This window comes from Pangasianodon hypophthalmus, chromosome 19 (assembly GCF_027358585.1).
Source record: "Pangasianodon hypophthalmus isolate fPanHyp1 chromosome 19, fPanHyp1.pri, whole genome shotgun sequence".
Lineage (NCBI taxonomy): Eukaryota > Metazoa > Chordata > Actinopteri > Siluriformes > Pangasiidae > Pangasianodon > Pangasianodon hypophthalmus.
In genome coordinates this window covers 7,109,639-7,127,597 of record NC_069728.1, presented here as the reverse complement: position 1 = coordinate 7,127,597, position 17,959 = coordinate 7,109,639, and the positions used below count along the sequence as shown (strand labels likewise).

The 17,959-nt window shown below is 40.1% G+C and overlaps 1 protein-coding gene across 3 annotated transcripts in view; it reads left to right on the top strand.

The window, feature by feature from the left end:
* cdc42bpb (CDC42 binding protein kinase beta (DMPK-like)) overlaps positions 1–15,861 on the top strand; it is a 63,599-nt gene extending 47,738 nt beyond the window's left edge. Inside the window, exons 15-38 of one of the 3 annotated variants that reach the window (XM_034313752.2) lie at positions 150–255; positions 357–481; positions 620–725; positions 4,069–4,217; positions 4,448–4,545; positions 4,774–4,853; positions 5,597–5,647; positions 6,798–6,881; positions 7,798–7,875; positions 8,088–8,193; positions 8,298–8,434; positions 8,581–8,720; positions 8,847–8,928; positions 9,019–9,235; positions 9,339–9,401; positions 9,645–10,241; positions 10,344–10,441; positions 10,559–10,643; positions 11,203–11,323; positions 11,420–11,537; positions 12,053–12,244; positions 13,400–13,508; positions 13,663–13,733; positions 14,094–15,861. In XM_034313752.2, the coding sequence (XP_034169643.2) occupies positions 150–255; positions 357–481; positions 620–725; positions 4,069–4,217; positions 4,448–4,545; positions 4,774–4,853; positions 5,597–5,647; positions 6,798–6,881; positions 7,798–7,875; positions 8,088–8,193; positions 8,298–8,434; positions 8,581–8,720; positions 8,847–8,928; positions 9,019–9,235; positions 9,339–9,401; positions 9,645–10,241; positions 10,344–10,441; positions 10,559–10,643; positions 11,203–11,323; positions 11,420–11,537; positions 12,053–12,244; positions 13,400–13,508; positions 13,663–13,733; positions 14,094–14,222 (3,142 nt within the window). In that variant the 3' untranslated portion in view covers positions 14,223–15,861. The remainder of the gene's footprint in view (positions 1–149; positions 256–356; positions 482–619; positions 726–4,068; positions 4,218–4,447; positions 4,546–4,773; positions 4,854–5,596; positions 5,648–6,797; positions 6,882–7,797; positions 7,876–8,087; positions 8,194–8,297; positions 8,435–8,580; positions 8,721–8,846; positions 8,929–9,018; positions 9,236–9,338; positions 9,402–9,644; positions 10,242–10,343; positions 10,442–10,558; positions 10,644–11,202; positions 11,324–11,419; positions 11,538–12,052; positions 12,245–13,399; positions 13,509–13,662; positions 13,734–14,093) is intronic. The other 2 variants (XM_053242000.1, XM_034313755.2) reach the window with 2 other exon arrangements.
* The last annotated feature ends 2,098 nt before the right edge of the window (positions 15,862–17,959 follow it).

The following is a 17,959-nucleotide window of genomic DNA, read 5'->3' as shown; positions in this document are numbered from 1 at the left end:
GCCTTCTCTTTTAATGACCATGCTTTGTGATCTGCATACTCAGGTCAGCTGTTCTCACACTCTCTAGTAAAGATAGTCTTTAAACACTATGATACAGCACGGAATAAGTAGATGAGTTCTTGCAGGTTAACGTCTTCTATATTTGACAGGCAAATGGAGATGGACGAGGCACTGGGTTCTCTAAAAGAGAAATTTGAGCGTGAACGGAGCCTGCTGACCGAGGAGAACCGCAAGCTGACCTCAGAAGCAGACAGGGTAGGTGGTAATAAGGTTTTTGTATCGAAGAGTAATGGTCTTAAGAGTTTTCTGGTCAGGACTAAGCGCTGACCCTTGCCCCCTGTATCAATTCTCTCCAGCTATGCACATTTGTGGACAAACTAACAACCCAGAACAGACAGCTGGAGGACGAGCTGCAGGACTTGGCCTCAAAGAAGGAGAGCGTTGCACACTGGGAGGCGCAGATCGCTGAGATCATTCAGTGGTGAGGAAGTTATTTACCAGGCATTTGTTGTTCTTCTGTTCTCTTCTAAAGCTTCCTACCTGTAATTATATCTGCATCACATCTACTAAATTTTGAAAATGTGTGTTTTGTGTTGGTGTGTATGTGTCTGCTATGCAGGGTTAGTGATGAGAAGGATGCGCGTGGCTACCTGCAAGCTCTAGCCTCGAAGATGACAGAGGAGCTGGAGTCACTGCGCAGCTCCAGCCTGGGATCCAGACATCTGGTACACCCTCTTTTCTGCTCCAATCTAGTAGCCATGCACTCTTCAGCCTCTCTGCAACATGTACTTGATTTAACAGTTCATGTTGTATACAGTGCATAGTTAATATCAAGTTTAGTTGCACAGGCCCTGCTTCTTTTTCTTACTTTCTGCTATTCTTTTCTGTCTTTTACTTCAAATCTTATGCTTTGTAGCTTTCTCTCTCTCTCTCTCTCTCTCTCTCTCTCTCTCTCTCTCTCTAACTCCTCTGAGCCATAACACAGTAATGGTGCACTGCTGATATAATTAAAAGCAGGCTAAGTATCCTATGTGCCTAAAAATGGCAAGCCTAATGGAAAGTGATTAACGAAAGTGACATGTTGCCGTTGTAGGTGTGGAAGGAGATCACGTTTGATTTGGGATCCTTCATTAATGAGGTTAAGGGCATGTAATAAGAGAGGGTGAGAAAGAGAGGGCTGACAGTTGTTGTTACATTAAAAATGTGACATTTAACATGTGAAAACATTTGCTGGGGTTTTGATCTACAGAGCTGTAATATAACATTAAATTATATTGACAGCTAGCTAAATAGCTAAGATAGCTATTTTATACTGTGATTTGTTTAAGGTTTTGATAATAGAGCCTGAGACAGCTGTGGAACCTTAAAACGCTGTTTTTTTTACCATCTACTTTGATAGCTGTCAATCTAATGAAAGCCAAATTCAGTTATACACTCAATGAACACTTTATTAGGAATACCTGCACATTCACCCATTCATGCAATTATCTAATCAGAGAATCGTGTGGCAGTAGTGCAGTGCATAAAATCATGAAGACACGGGCCAGCAGCTTCGGGTAATGTTCAACCATCGGAATTGAGGAAAAATGTCATCTCAGTGATTTTGAGTGCCACGAGTGAGTGGCATGATTGTTGGTGCCACGCGGGCTGGTTTGAGCATTTCTGTAACTGCTGGTCTCCTGGGATTTTCACACACGGCAACAAAGAAAAAACATCCAGTGAGTGGAAGTTCTGCAGATGGAAACACTTTGTTGATGTTGTTGAGCCTTGAGGTGGATGGGCTACAACAGCAGAAGACCATGTCGGGTTCCACTTCTTTCAGCCAAGAGCCGAATGCTGAGGCTGCAGTGGGCACAGACTCACCAAAACAGGACTGTTGAAGACTGGAAAAATGTAGCCACAAATGGTAGGGTAACAGCATGAATCCATGGACCAACTTGCCTTGTGTCAACAGTCCAGCCTGGTGGAGGTAGTGTAATGGTGTGGGGGATGTTTCCTTGGCACACTTTGGGCCCGTTAATATCAATCGATCACTGCTTGAATACCACAGCCTATTTAAGTATTGTTGCTGACCATGTGCATCACTTTATAACCACAATTTACTCATCATCTACTTCTAGCATGATAGTGCACCATGTAACAGAGCAAAAGTCGCCTTAAACTGGTTTTATGAACATGATAATGAGTTCAGTGTTCTTCAGTGGCCTTCCCAGTCACCAGATCTGAATCCAGTAGAACACCTTTGGGATGTGGTAGAACGGGAGATTCACAGCATGAAAGTGCACCTGAAGAATCTGCAGGAATTGCATGATGCAATCATTTCAACATGGACCAGAATCTCAAAGGAATGTTTCCAACATCATGTGGAATCCATACCATGAAGAATTGAGACTGTTTTGAGAGCGAAGGGAGGCCCTACCCAGTATTAGTATAGTGTTCCTAATAAAGTGCTCTGTGAGTGTGTGTATATATACAGTATATATTGAACAGTGCACTTAGTATCTACAGCAGTTCAAGGGATGCTTTTCCCTTCTTTAAAGGAAAATATGTTTACACAGAGGTTGGAGTTGTGTATCAATAGAGTCTTCTAGAAAATGTAATAGATCTGAGAAGTGCTGTTTTCTTACCTATTAACCTAGCAAGTGTCTGGATTGAGCACCCCTACCCAGAAGTCTTTGGTGGCTCCTCGGAGCACAAAGCGGGTGAGTGAAGCCATCATACGTCATGGCAATGAGGATTGACTCCGAAACAAGAGGAAGGAGGACTGCTTTCATGGCTATTGTTATTCATCTGTCCATGCTTCCTCTTCAATTTTGACTACTTCTCAAATTAGACCTAAAATAGTTTTCTTATTTAGAGGACTATGCAGAGGCAGATGAATGTTTTCTGTTCCATAGCTGAATGCTAATGCTCTGGGATCAGTGTGTATCCCACTCATTCCCAGCTATTATCATCTGTTGACTGTAGGAGACTTGGAACTCTCTTTCCAAGATAATGCAATGTGCATTTGGATATGTGATCAGTGATCCGATGTGATATTTAAAGCAACTGATCGTTCGATGTTGTGCATTTTAGAGTGGGAACAATACAAAGGCACGGGGAGAAAGAGTAACAAACGCACACAGTCATCAGATGGCATCAGACTTTCCTGATACAGACAGTTCTGTTCTGTTTGCCTTCCAAGTTTTACCCAACATACATAATCAGTGTTTACTGGAAATATTGAGACAATACTGCCAATACTGCAACCAGCATATTGATTCCAATAGTTTTGCCTCTCATTTTTTCACATTGGATCAGGTGGTCTGAACACATCTGAATGTTTCGTTTCAGATATGACTTGTGGAAATGTGTGTGTGTGTGTGTGTGTGTGTGTTGTACCTCTTATGATATTGACTTATAAGTTGAAATTAGTACATTGAATTTGTTGAATTTGAGAACGTTAGGGAACCCTGGGTTGTCTGTACTGTAATCTGATACCTTGTTGTAGCTTTGTAATACTTAAAGGACAGTACTTGTCCATTCATTGCTTTCCATCAGCTGTGGAGTTATGCTCACAATAATGTTAGAAGTACCAGTCTAACATTTGTGAGACATAGGAGAGGCATATTTCTGTCTCTCTTTATCCACATAGCTAATAATTAACTCGTATTTGAAATCACTCATGCATGACCTGAATTTCAGGCATTGTATTTGTATGCTTCACACGCATGTTGCAGCTTCCTGCATGCACGACCCAAATGCCAGATATCAAACATTAGACTCGTTCCTTTGAAAAGTTGATTAATTTTTGAGGAGTTACTATGAAATACACCACAGCGCTTTTGAATTCTCAAATCTGATTGGTCAGAAGGTGTTGATTCATTTTCTATAACAGCAGCTCTGACTATAGTGCCAGCTGCAAGGCAGATCACAGATTTAAGTTAATGCACTTGTTCTAATACATTATAGTTTCTGTAATAATAGCTAATTTAGAGGGTCTGATTGGATGAAAACAACTGGATAAACACAAAGGCTGCTTAAAGTTGATTCTTGTGGAGTTGATCAATGCTGTCCTTCTCGATTCAGGATCCCTTGTGGAAGGTGCGTCGCAGTCAGAAGCTGGACATGTCTGCACGTTTAGAGCTGCAGTCAGCTCTGGATGCTGAGATAAGAGCCAAGCAACTGGTCCAGGAAGAGCTGCGCAAGGTCAAGGCTGCCAACATCTCTTTCGAGAGGTCAGTACTTTCAGCCCAGATTTCTGTGGCTCACTCCCACTTGTGGTGCACTGATAAGAAGATTTTGCAGAACACAGGAATCACATGCTCTCTCTGCAGCTCATATTCAGTAAAATTATAACACAATTTGTTTTAAAGATTAAGAAAGAAATGTCAGTAAAAGCAGTGTTTTTGAGTATTGCACAACTTTTATGTGTCTCTCACCTCTGAGCCCTTACTCTCTTCTGTAGCAAACTGAAAGATGCAGAAGTGAAGAACAGGGAGCTGGAAGAGCAGCTGGAAAGCATGAAGAAAGACCTGGAGGAGAGCCGTACACGCACTGACCGAGGTGACCTTAAAGCGCAGTTCCTGCTATTGTTTTAAACCCAACATCTGCTACTCGCATCATCTTCTAGAGAATGATCTTAAAAATAAGTTATGTGTTAAACTGAAGTTTACTAGAAGATATTTAATTTGGCATTTTACCATATGGTGTATTATTAAATGCAATGTTTATATTTGCACACACAAATTTAAATTTACATTCAAGTAAATGGTTTCATTTGCTCCACTGCAGGTCTTAAACTCCCAGACTTCCAGGACTCCATCTTTGAGTACTTCAACACTTCTCCCCTGGCCCATGACCTTACATTCAGAGTGAGTTTTTCTTGTAGCGTCTGTCTATCTGCTTGAGCAATATCCAGCCTTAACAAGCTTTCCGTCTGTTTATACAGTCATAATAATGACCTCCAGCCACCTGGCTTTGATGCTATTAATAATATCTCTGTTAAAAAGAAATAGTGTAGTTTACACAGATATTCCCACTAAACGATTCATTACTCATATAGTAGGTGTCAGAATTAAAATGTGTATAAAAAAGAGCTTTGATGCTCTGGTTTGTAGAATTTTACAGTCAGGCTGGATAAATTTGAGATGCTGCATACTTTCCCCTAGAGGCACTCAGGCTCCAGTTGTCTCTCTTGGCCATGCTATACAGCAGGCAACGTCTATCCTGTAGGAGTAGCTAATGGCCAAGCATTGTCTTGTTACACAATTACACAAGGCTTACAGTAACAAAGTGAGTGCCTACAGCTGATCATGACCGTAAGATAAACTTTTCTTCTCAGCCAAGACCTTCACATGCTCTAATGATTACCTAGTAAGAGGGCCTGGATAACTGGAAAGCTTGTCCTGGTCTAAAACTACCGCCAGCTCTGACACTCTGACGCCTGATATTAGAACTTCATTTTAAGAAGTCTGGTATTTTTTGGGGGACAGACTTGGTATCTGGGTTACAATTAAGAGCAGTCATGAATCAATAACACAGACCGTGGTGAGCTCAGGATAACTAAAAAAGCTGTATGATCTGTAATTTTATGTTTGTCCCTTCCCCCAAAAAGGACTCTGTCTCTTCCTCATCTGCATCCTCTCTGCTAGCATTTTGGGATGAAGTAAGTTGGCTGCTCAGAGCCCCTCCCCCTCCGTTACCTTTAACCCTTACTGGAGAGGAGCAATCAGCAGACAAAAAGTGGAGTGCCTCAGTGTTATAATACACTTTATAAAGTATTAAATATGAACACATTTGGAAGTCTCTTTAATAACATCAGATGCTTTTGATTGAGTTTTGTTTATGGTAGTTTACACAATTTAAGCATCCTAGGGACTAGAACATCTTTTTGTCTGCTGACGATGTTTCCCTGTTGTAATTTGCCCAATCCCAGATCCCTGCCAAGCTTATTCTAGATGCTAAAGGTTGGCAAGTCATTGCATAGAGTTTAGCATCCTTGAGTTTGCATTAACCACCACCTTGTATCTTATCTAACCTCTTAAAAGGCTAATGTCACACCTCATTAGTCTAGATTGCTATTCATGCTGCGAGTCATGCTATCTCATGATTACGATTTCATTAGGAAAATAACCTTGTTTAATATGGAATGATTTCTTAACTGAGGAAACGTGTTTGAATTGGGGAGGGGGGGGTATTTTTATTTTTTTTATTTATTTTTTATTTATTTATTTATTTATTTATTTATTTTATAAAAGAATACTGATGATACGTGGTACTAGGCCAATAAAAACAAAATGAATCTTACAAGACCAATCTTAACAGTGTAAACATCAAGATTATACCTTAACATCTAAATAATCAGAATAATTTCCAGATTATCTTTTTGTTTTAAATTATTTGTCTGTCTTTACGTGAACTATGAAAAGACTTGAATCAGCTATATAATTACTATGCTCTAAATTCTCACCACATTCATGCATTCATACAGTTTTGTAAGCGTAATACTGACATAATTTGTCCTGTACATAATTTGAATGTGTTTTGAAAATGTTTTTGAGACACTGTACACTTGAACATTTATGGTAATTTTAAACTTCATGGCTCTTGTCAAAGTATAGTATTTAGTACTTATATAATGGTTACATGTAATGGTATATAACGGTTCTTATTTCTTAATTGGATTAATCTGTGCCCAGGTGACTGCTGTCCTGTATTAAAAAATGGGATATGTTTATGCTATATTTAACACCTAAACACCAGCCTAGAGAAACACTGTACTACTTTTCACCCGAGTGTTTCTCTCCCCTCTCCAGACTAGCTCAGTCAGCGAGGTTGAAGCCACGCCTCAGAAAACAGACGTTCCCTCTTCCTCACCCTCAGCAGCTTCAGAGCAGGATGTGAGTGTCCACCTTATACTTCCTCTAACATTCCAGCTTTGTGCTCACTTCCTGTCTTAGACCAAAGTCTGCATTAGCAGGCCATCAAGCCATCAGTTTTTCACCTATTTGTGAGATACTTTGTAAGTATTGGGTTGAACAGTGTTTCTCAAAGTAGTGCCTGGGGACCTTCAGGGGACCGTGAAACAATGGCAGGGGGGACAGTACTTTTTATTTATTTTAAATTAATTATTATTTTTTATTTTGTTACAGTGATGGAAATGAAAATGATGTTCTTATAGTTATTAACCTTATTGACTGGTCACATATTAATTGCATTTATTCTAAACCTCAGTTAATGGAAACAAATCAGCCTACAAATAATGTCAACTTGGACCTAATGTGTTGTATTGGTGGCAAGTTCGAAACTCAGTTTGGCTCCAGTGAATTGCCAAAGAATTATTGTCCACATTTAAATAACGAACTCAATATTTAAACAGCTGGATTGTGTTAAAGGGCTGGAATATTTTGAGCACCTCTTGCTTAAATGTTTTCTCATAACTTAATGTTCATAGTATTTGACATGACATGACACTGTAGCAACGAAATCATTGCATTATACTGGTTAGGTTCAAATTGTTTTGAAGGTAGCCTTTTTAGAATGATTACTTTTAATTAGTTTTATACATATTTTATATAGTATAAAATTTTATATACTATAATATATAGCTTTATGTATATTTTTTGAATACAGTATATTTTCATTTTCACCTGTTGTCCTTTAAAACTATTTTGAAAATCAGTGTAGCATAGTGATAACTGTTCCCAATTTTCTAATCACTTATCTTAATCAAACGTTTATATACCACCACACACCTACATGTCGGTAGACATTTGCATATCATATCAGTTTTGTTATGCTTTTTATCCTTTTCAGGAGCCTGTGAAGCCCCCTGCAGCCACTCCAACTACCCCATCTCCAGCTTACCAGTCATCATTGCTCACAGCACCAAAGGTACAGCAGTGTATCAGGGCATGTTTCTCCTAACTCTAAACATAACCACTGTGGTGATCTTTTAGAATATTTTTCTAAAATCTTTTAGAGAATATTTATAAAGGTTTAGGTGCCAGCTTGAACATACCATTGTTGTTGTTTTTTTTAGCTATATTTGTTAGTATTATTATTTGTAGCTTCTTATCAGGTACTACTGCCATTTGTTTCCCCAGCCTAAAGCTCACCAGCTGAGCATTAAGACCTTCTCAAGTCCAACACAGTGTACCCACTGCACATCTCTAATGGTGGGCCTGATCAGACAGGGCTATGCCTGCGAGGGTCGGTACACTACACTGCAGCCAAGACTGGATATTATACAAAGCATTTTCATGTTCATTCAAGGAATAAGCTGGTGTTTTGTTTTTTTTTTTTTATCTTTTTAGTGTGTTCCTTTATCTGTCATGTGTCCTGTAAGGACAACGCTCCTCAGGTGTGCCCTATCCCCCCAGAGCAGGCCAAGAGGCCGCTGGGAATTGATGTGCAGAGGGGTATTGGCACAGCCTACAAAGGCTTTGTCAGGGTAAGTGCCTACATGGCAGTAGTAAGTTCAAGCCTCATTGCTTTGTCTGACTGAATGTGCAGTGTTTCTCTAACTCTCTACATGCTTTTAATATTCAGCCTTGTATGTACACCTGAAATACGTTTCTCTGTGTTCTACTCTGTCAGATCCCAAAGCCTACTGGAGTGAAGAAGGGTTGGCAGAGAGCATATGCTGTGGTATGTGACTGTAAACTCTTCCTGTATGAGGTCCCTGAAGGGAAGTCCACTCAGCCTGGTGTGGTGGCCAGCCAGGTTCTCGACCTCAGGTGAGTTTTACTTTCTACACCATTCCTGTTTAATATCCACACATATACACAAACTATCATAGACATAAACATGCTATATAATGTATTATCCTCACCCTTTGTGTTTTTTTTTTCTCTTTCCCACAGAGATGAGGAGTTCTCTGTAAGCTCTGTGCTGGCATCAGATGTGATTCATGCTACCCGCAAAGACGTTCCTTGCATATTCAGGGTACGTCAACACAAACGGTTCATAAACTGATTGCATAGAATAAATGCACTCCTTCCCTGCCTTCTGACTCTTGACTTTTGTCCCACTTAGGTAACGTCGTCCACACTGGGCTCTCCAGCGCGGGCGGTGTCACTGCTGGTCTTGGCTGAGAGCGAGGCTGAGAAGAGGAAGTGGGTGGGCATCCTGGAGGGTCTGCAGAGTATCTTAGCCAAGAACCGCCTGAAGAACCGAATAGTGCACGTCCTGCACGAGGCCTATGACAGCAACCTGCCTGCAATTAAAACCACGCTCTCGGCAGCCATCATTGGTCAGTGTGTTTTAGTATTGTTTTTAATTTATAATTTTTGTCTGTATGAAATTCTGTAGAACCTATAAACAAAGTTTGTTGTTTCTTTTTTTCCTCTCCCTAGACCGAGAAAGAATAGCATTGGGCACAGAGGAGGGCCTATTTGTCGTGGAAGTTACCAGAGATGGTACAAGTCTTACATACTATACACTCGAGTTTAATATAAAAATAAATTCAGTTCAGAATTCAGTAGTAGTAAAGTCATGGTTCTCACAACTAGTGAAGGTCTGAGATGTTTCCACTTTGATTCTTAATTACTATTAGACATTCAAAATGCCCTAGATGATTCTAAACCTTCACAGACAGAATAAGTAGTGTCGTTACTCTCTCATGAATGCAATGTCTTTTTTTTTTTCCCCCCCTCTTGCAGTCATTGTGCGTGCTGCTGACTGCAAGAAAGTCCACCAGATTGAGACAGTCCCTCAAGAGAAGATGGTGGTGCTGCTGTGTGGCCGCAACAGACATGTGCACCTGCACCCATGGGGGGCCCTGGATGGCGCCGAGCCGGCGTTTGATGTGAAACTGGCTGAGACAAAGGGCTGTCAGGCTCTTAGTGTGGGCACGCTGCGACCAGGTGGCTCCGCCTACATGATGGCCGCTGTCAAGCGCCAAGTGCTTTGCTACGAGATCACACGAGCCAAGCCCTATGCCCGACGCCTATGGGAAGTGCAGGCACCAGGCGTGGTGCAGTGGCTGGGCATGGTGCGTGGGCGAGTGTGCGTAGGCTACCCATCAGGCTTTGCTCTGCTGGCACTGCAGTCTGAGGTGGCACCTGTGAGCTTGGTGAGCCCCGCTGATCCTTCACTTGCCTTCCTTGCTCAGCAGCCACTGGATGCTCTTCACGCAATGGAGGTGGGTGCCAACGAGCTACTGCTTTGCTTCAGCCAGCTTGGCATCTATGTGGATGGCCAGGGCCGCCGTTCACGCACCCAGGAGCTCATGTGGCCTGCCACACCGCTCGCATGTAGTACGTATGGCTGTTTTGATATTATTGATAATTATTTTTTTTCTCTCTTTTAAACTTTTTTTCAGACAGTTATGGTTGAATGCATTGTCTGTGTATTTTCAGGCTCAAACGCCACTTACCTGACTGTGTACAGCGATTACGGAGTTGACGTATTTGATGTCCACACCACAGAATGGGTCCAAACTATTTCATTAAGGAAGGTATGCATGGGGATAAATGAGTAAATACTGTATATATGTTTAATACCTGAAAGATTTTGCATTCAGTAACTTATGTATTTGCTTCTGATGTGTCTCCTGTTCACTGTGGTTTGTCAGATCAGACCCCTGAATGTGGAGGGCAGTCTGAACTTACTGGGCTCAGAGCAACCCCGCCTCATCTACTTCAGCAACAATGCTGCAGGTACGCTCATTAACCTGCGCTCACAGTGTATTCATTACTCAAAATCTGCATTAGGTCTGTACGTGATGGGTTATCTGATATTTAGGCAGATATATAGTGCATTAGCTGTCAGCACTGAGTCACACTTCAGATATACTTAAGACTGATTGGTCTGTGTGAGATTAGACTTTTTGGCTAAGTCTAAAGTTCAAATACAGTTCAGTCAGTGTCAGTCTCACATTTCCTTTCTCAGTTAGATTCAGAAATGCTTGCTGGGTCTTACTCTCTGTGCCACTTTTTTTCCCCAATTCATTTCGTCTCAGTCCTGGCAGATTGCCCTGTTGATAATGGAACTTTTGTTTGGTAAACTAAAATGACCTCATTCATTACACCACCTCCAGGCTGCCAGGCAGCGAGGCCCATGACTGCTTCACACACTGCCACTCTGAGCTGACTTCATGTATAGGTCATAAAGAAAAGCAAACCTTACATGATGACCACTTGTATCTTGCTTTCGTGCCTGTATCTGATTTTTCTCTTTCTCTGTCCGTGCTTTCATCATGCTCGGTTATTGCTACAGAAGGGTGTGATCTGACTATACCTGAGACCTCAGACAACATCAAGAAACTGATGGTGAGAACGCGCAGCAAGAGAAAGTTCCTCTTCAAGGTTCCTGAAGAAGAGCGGCTACAGCAGAGGAGGTGAGGGGCCCTGGCCTTCCAGTCACATGATGACCATTTCATCATCTTATCCATTAGAGCCTTTCTGTAATTATCTGCTGTGTCGTTGTCTAACAGGGAGATGCTGAGGGACCCTGAAATGAGGTCCAAGCTGATCTCCAACCCGACAAATTTCAACCATGTAGCCCATATGGGTCCAGGAGACGGGATGCAAGTTCTCATGGACCTGCCTCTGGTAATGGCCTTATACTCAAAGCTAAGACACTAGGGGCCTCCTAACATTAGAGACTTAGCAACTCAGCACTTATAGCTTAACACAAAATGGTCTTCAAGCTTTTATGATGGTGTAACTGTTAAAGCATTTTACTGACCATTATTAAATAATAGTTTTCAGCTTAAACCCATACCATATAAAACCCATACCATAGAGTTTTTGTTTTGTGAAATGAGATGTACTGTATACATCAGAGCTGTGATGTGTGACTGTAACTGTTTTGAGGATTGCATTGTGCATTTCCAGACCTTGCCAAGATTTCATATCGCCCTAACCTTCTTTTTCCTGTTATTTTACAACTGCACTCCGCTGAATCCTTTTCTGTCTGATGTCCAACCTCTTTGCTGCTCACGTTGTCTTCTATTTTCCTGTTTAGTAGTAGCATCCTCTCTTCCATCCTCCCCATTTTTCCTTCTTCTCTCAACTTCACTCCTCCTCTTTTTTCCCCTCCTGATCTATGGTTGGGGTGGAAGCAGTCGAGCGAGACTCCCTCCCCCTCTTCCTCTCGACACCACGCCCTGATCTCCCCTCCAACCAACTTTGAGCACGTCTATCACATGAGTCCTGCCTCTGCTGGGCTTTATCTGCAGAAAGAGGCTTCCTCCCAGCAGAGCCTGCCTCAGCTCTCCTCTTCTTCTTCCTCACCTTCCACCTCTTCCCTCGGAAGGGTAGGCTGGCAACCCTGCTCTCCCTCTCCCCATCTGTGCTCACCCCACCCCGTTCTTTACTTTCCTCTTTCTCCTGCTATCCTCATATCATAAGGACAGGTCCTTGATCCTGTCCTTCTCCCCTGTTTGTTGCTTTATGCCTGAATGCCGTGGTTCGTCCTGAGAGGTTGCTTGACTGCAGATGTTTGCGCTTGTTTACTTACATGTATGAGCTGTTTGTTTTCTGTTTGTAAGCAGGTCATGTTATAAACTACCAGCCAGAGAGCCATAAAGGGAGCCTGGCTAGAGATAGCCTAATTTCTAAGGCACATATACTATATTGGGCGTCATTTATCAATCTTTGTTTGTAAAGGTTTTTGTGGACCAAACAAAACACCCGCAAATTACCAAACACTCTCACGGTAAAGCTGATTTACATTTAATGATGCCCACAAAACTACTTAAAAGGCAAAGCTCCCAGAGAGCTAAAATTGACAAATTGTTGACTAAATGGAAAAGAGTTCAGAAAGCAAATCTTACACTAATGCAGCTCAGCCATTGCAATGCATCAGCTACCACAGTCACACATTAACGCTTCCTTTTTTTTTTTTTTTTTTTTTTATTTATTTATTTATTTTTTTTTAATAAATATATTTAAAAAATAGGGTGCCATTTCTTTGTTCTAACTGAATGGCTGGACTTATTGGTCTTTATGGAACATTGTTTTCGAATGCTTTCTTTCAACTCATTCAAATGAAACGGCATTTCATGAGTTTCACAACATTTTCAGTAAATTTGTGCATGCAGCTAAAATAAATAAGCAATATATACTGTTGCTTATTAAATGTTGTATAAAATTACAGAAACTCATTGCCATTTATACAATTTGAAGCCTATCAATCGAGGTTTACATTAGTTAGTCTCAGTGTAAATTGCCACAAACTCAGGAACTCATTTAGGATAAGTTTTTTTTCCAATTTACCAGGATTTTCATGAATGTCAAATTTCTTGTGTGATTTGCGAATAAATTTGTTCATACACCGCTTGATAAATGAGGCCCACTGTGTGTGTTTCTGTCTGATTCTACAGTTGTTGTGTTTGAATGTGTACAGTTGTGGGTTGTTTTTTTTTTTCGGTTCCTGTTTTGTGGCTGACTCACTGTGCTCACTACTACAGAGTGTGATGCCCTCTTCTCAGGATGACTTGACCAAGGACAAACCACGTCCTCTTTCTAGTATTTCAAGGCAAACGAGGAGTAAGACCCACATCACACGCACTGCCTCAGGTTAGTAGTCCCCGCCCTGTCCCTGTCCCTGTCCCTATCCCTGTCCCTATCCCTCTCCCCACAACCAGACACAAAAAGACAAGTCATTCATGTTGCTTTGGGTTTACGAGACTGCTTTTTAATACCAAATGTCATTGTGTGTTTGTTTTTTAAGGGGGTGGTGAATTCATAGGAGCGGGGTCATCTCGCAATATCTCGGATCCTGATCAGGACTTTGAGAGAGAGGTAAAGTGTTTTTTAAAAAAAAAAAAAAAAAAAAAAAAAAAGTCAGTCAATCTTCTGTGCTAGTGTATCAAATGGTGCTTTCTTTTCAGTCAGGCTAGACAGTAGCGAGCAAGCTGTTCAAAGCATGATCCATTGCTGCATTTAGGTGGTTTGATCATGTGTCAGCCTCAGGCAGTGTTAGACCACAGAGTTTTCTGGGCAGTAATAAACATCCCAGTTCTGCAGAAAAGCCTCAGGCTCTGCTGCTTAATCACTCACCACAATTACGAAATAGGAGTTTTTTCGTTTTACATTTTCTAAAATGCATATGAGGTCACTATGTCTTGTGTCTTTATCACACTTCTTTTTCTTTCTCTGCAGCCTGATTCGGACTCCACAAAACACTCCACCCCATCCAACAGCTCGAACCCGAGCAGCCCTCCGAGCCCCAACTCCCCCCACCGCAGTCAGCTTACTCTGGATGGTTTGGAACACACCCTGGATGGCTGAGAGCGAAAACAACTCGCATCCACACAAACACCTCTTCACTTTATCATACTGTTCCTACCATTCCCTTCCACTCAGTTAGGACTTGCTACAAAGTGCCAAGACTCAAAGTGTCATCATCTTCAGCTCATTACCCACCCTAACGTGATGGACAACAAAACGCTCCCTCCTCCTGGATGCTGGGTGCGAAAATATCCCCTGAACGGAGCTGGGAGACTGAAAGTCAGGGCATCTCGATGAAAATCTGAACTCCTGCTGTTCCTGGTCAACGGAAGTGTGTCAAATCTGCCCCCTATTGGAGCGTTTGTGGCAGTGTAGCTAGCAGGGTGTAATAATGCTTATGTTGATCTTTTTTTTTTTTTTTTTAAATCTCAGTTTCGTATCATGCTCATGTGGGTTTTTTTTTTTTTTTTTTTTTTTTTTAAGATAAATGGTTAGCTGACAGCAGCCACATGATGTAAAATCCCCAGAAAGTCAGAGGCTCACATAAAAAATGACTATTCTGACCATGAAACATTTTCTTAAAAATACTGACGTGAGGGAAAAGAGACTGCCGTTTTTAAAGTGTATAAAATTTCAGTGGACGTGTTCACTCATCACGTGATGGTAGGAAGGAACTCTTCATGACTCTGGAGACCAAGGATGAGACATCCTCCCTTTATTTCATTTGGTCCAGTAACAAAAGAACGCCTTTTTGCTGTTTTTTTTTTTTTTTTGGTTTTTTTTTTGTTTTGTTTTTTTTTGATCACTGACACTTCTCTCTGTATCTCTTCTGAGTGTCAGCTCGGATTAGTTATCAGACTGCGGGGATTTTAAGCCAAACCAGTGGGCACTTTTATTGTAATGTATTTTTTTTTTTTTTCAACTCTGCATTTTCAGCCAGCATTTGTAATATTCATGTTTTAACCTAGATGTTTGACACGAGAAGATTTAGCTGGTGGAACACTGCTCATAAACGATAAAAACTAAAGTGAACAGAAACAAGACTTTACATATAGATAAGTGTTTTAACAAAAGAAATGGCACACAGCTAAAGGACCACACTATTCATAGGATTTTAATAGTTGTTCTGAAACTGCTGCTGCTGCTTTTGTGTGCTTTATAAAGAAATAAATATGTGATAAGTTTCTCATCATAGCCATGCTCAGTCCCCAGTTTATAAACGGTTGCATTACGGACCATCTACAAGCCATTGTGTGCGAGTCTCTCGAAGTGATTATGTGGGTTTTGGAATTGGATGAGGACTGTGATACGAGCTACAGACATTAATGGTTTATCCATTTTTTTTTTCTTTCAGTAGTGTGCCTTCAGTTCCACAACACATTGTCCACTGAAGCATTTCAGTCATTTTTAAAAAAGACAGGTTGTTTTATTTTGTGTCCTTCCCATAAAAACACTGTATAAAACTTGCACACGAACATGTTTTAGAGTCCAAGGGTTTTTTTTTTTTTTTTTGCGTTGGTGGTATTCTCTGTTTCTCCTTCCCCTTACCTCCACCTGACTTCTATAAACAGGACGTTATCCTCAAAACACTACTGCTTTTGCTTCAGAAGAAAAAAAAAAATCACAACGTAAAATCTTTGTAATTATTGAATTGTTAGTCTCATAAATCTGAACAAACAATAAAAGAGTACCTGTGGCACTTTTGTTGTCAAACTAGTGTGTAAGAAAGGACTGTTGTGGGGTTTCGTGCTCAATTAAAATCACTTGACGCCATCATTTCTATACCACGATTCATGTTTTCATGTTTATGTCTGAGGGATGTGCGAAGACTTTTTGACTGCTATTATTTCTAAAAACACGTGATCTCTTCTATAGAGTCTGATTAGGAAGGAAATGTATTTGTGCTCTGCATTAAAAACACACTTTAAGCATCTTTTAAGTTCCAGATATATACTTTGGGTAAATTAAAGGAATATCCATTTGTTGAGTCTTTACTGCACATTCATATGGGACCAAATAATATTTTTGCCAAATAATTTCAGTTATGAGCCTATTTTATCTCTTATTAAACTCATTGAGAATCCATTTCAGAATTTTTTTTTTTATTTGTGGATTCTGAATTGAGAATAGCTTATGTTTATTCATATTTATAACCATAGTGCTGTTGAATGCTCAATTCTGATTGGTCAGAAAGTGATTAATTTTCTGTAACCCAGAATCAGAATCACCTTTATTGCCAAGTACTGTGGGTTTACATGTACAAGGGATTTTTCTTGGTGTACTGGTGCTTAGTATAACAGTAAAATACAAGACACAAAAAGAATATTAATAAGGTAAACAACTGAGCATAAATATAGAAATATAAACATTTTGGAAAATAAAATAAATACAGAGACAGCAGCTTTGACAGCAGTGCTGTTCTTCAGATCCCAGGTTGATATTAGTGCTCTTCTTTTAATACATCATCCTTTCTATAGTAACAACGGAGACTTGTATGGTGGACTCTCCGGATTAAAACGGATTAAAAAGCTGTGTAATTTTTTGATATGATGAAGTTTTCTGTGAGGAGACTTTCTGTAGCATTTTTGGAAGAAGTCTCCAGAGTGGTGTGCTTTGTGTTTTCTCTGCGTTTTTTTGTCTTATTAACTTCACAAGAGAGAGGCTAGCGAGGGAACAAATGTGTATCCCATGTTATAACTGACCGCTGGAACTAACTTTTTTCACGGATGTCCCACAACATTAGACATAGCTAAAGGAAAAAAAAGTATGATGAACTGTAATTAATGAAAAAAATCAGAATGGTTGGTAATTTGCTGTGGTCTGTGCGGAATAAAACACTTGCTATTATTGGAAATAATCATCTCCAATGCATCACACCACCCCATTAATGATTTTTTTTTCTACAACTGCACACCTTATAATGTTTTATTCCTAACTCTTCTCATTCCCAACTCCCAAAAGGACCAACCTGGAATTCTGCTGCATTCCCTATGACTAGGAATAAACAAACAAATTGTCCCTTCAGCTTGGAATTCCTACTCATGAACTTTTATATTTATTATTATTATTGTTTGAACCAAATACATCAAACATCACAATGTTGTTGACAATAAGTGTACAATATGCACAGAGGATTTTAATTATGATGTGAAAAGCAAAAACAAAAGGTAATAATAATAATAATAAAAATAATAATAATAATAATAATAATACAGTTCATAAATTTGCTCAATTCTCCAGGAACCTGATTATTTTCCTCAGGAGGTGTCCTCATAGTTTTTTGTTTTTTTTTTGGAATATTGTAAAATAAATTTCAAGTCAATACAATTATGTATATGGAATTTATTTAAAGTGTTAATAGTTTCACAATATTATTTACTTCATGTGACTTTGTATCGCAGGATAGAAACAAGGCGGTTATATCATTGACCTCATTCTGAAGTAAAAATCTGTTCGTACTTCGGGATGGTCTCCTCAACTCAGAATTCAGCAAGTGACGTCAAGTCAACATGGCTGCTCACAGCATCAGCAGTAAACAAAACAGCACTTCTTACCTTTAACTGAGTTATACTGTATATACTAGTGTGTGCATTAGATCAATCAACATACAGACATTAGCTTGTTAAATCTACAACACTGACTATACAGTTTGCAGTTTTGAGAAAAATATACATCACTCAGTCATCCCAGTTAGCTAGCTTGTTGTTAACAAAAGACTAACATGGATGCGTCCATGGTTTTTCCACCCTTTAGTAGCTTGAATACATGGATGTCAAAAATGGCATAATTCCAAGCTG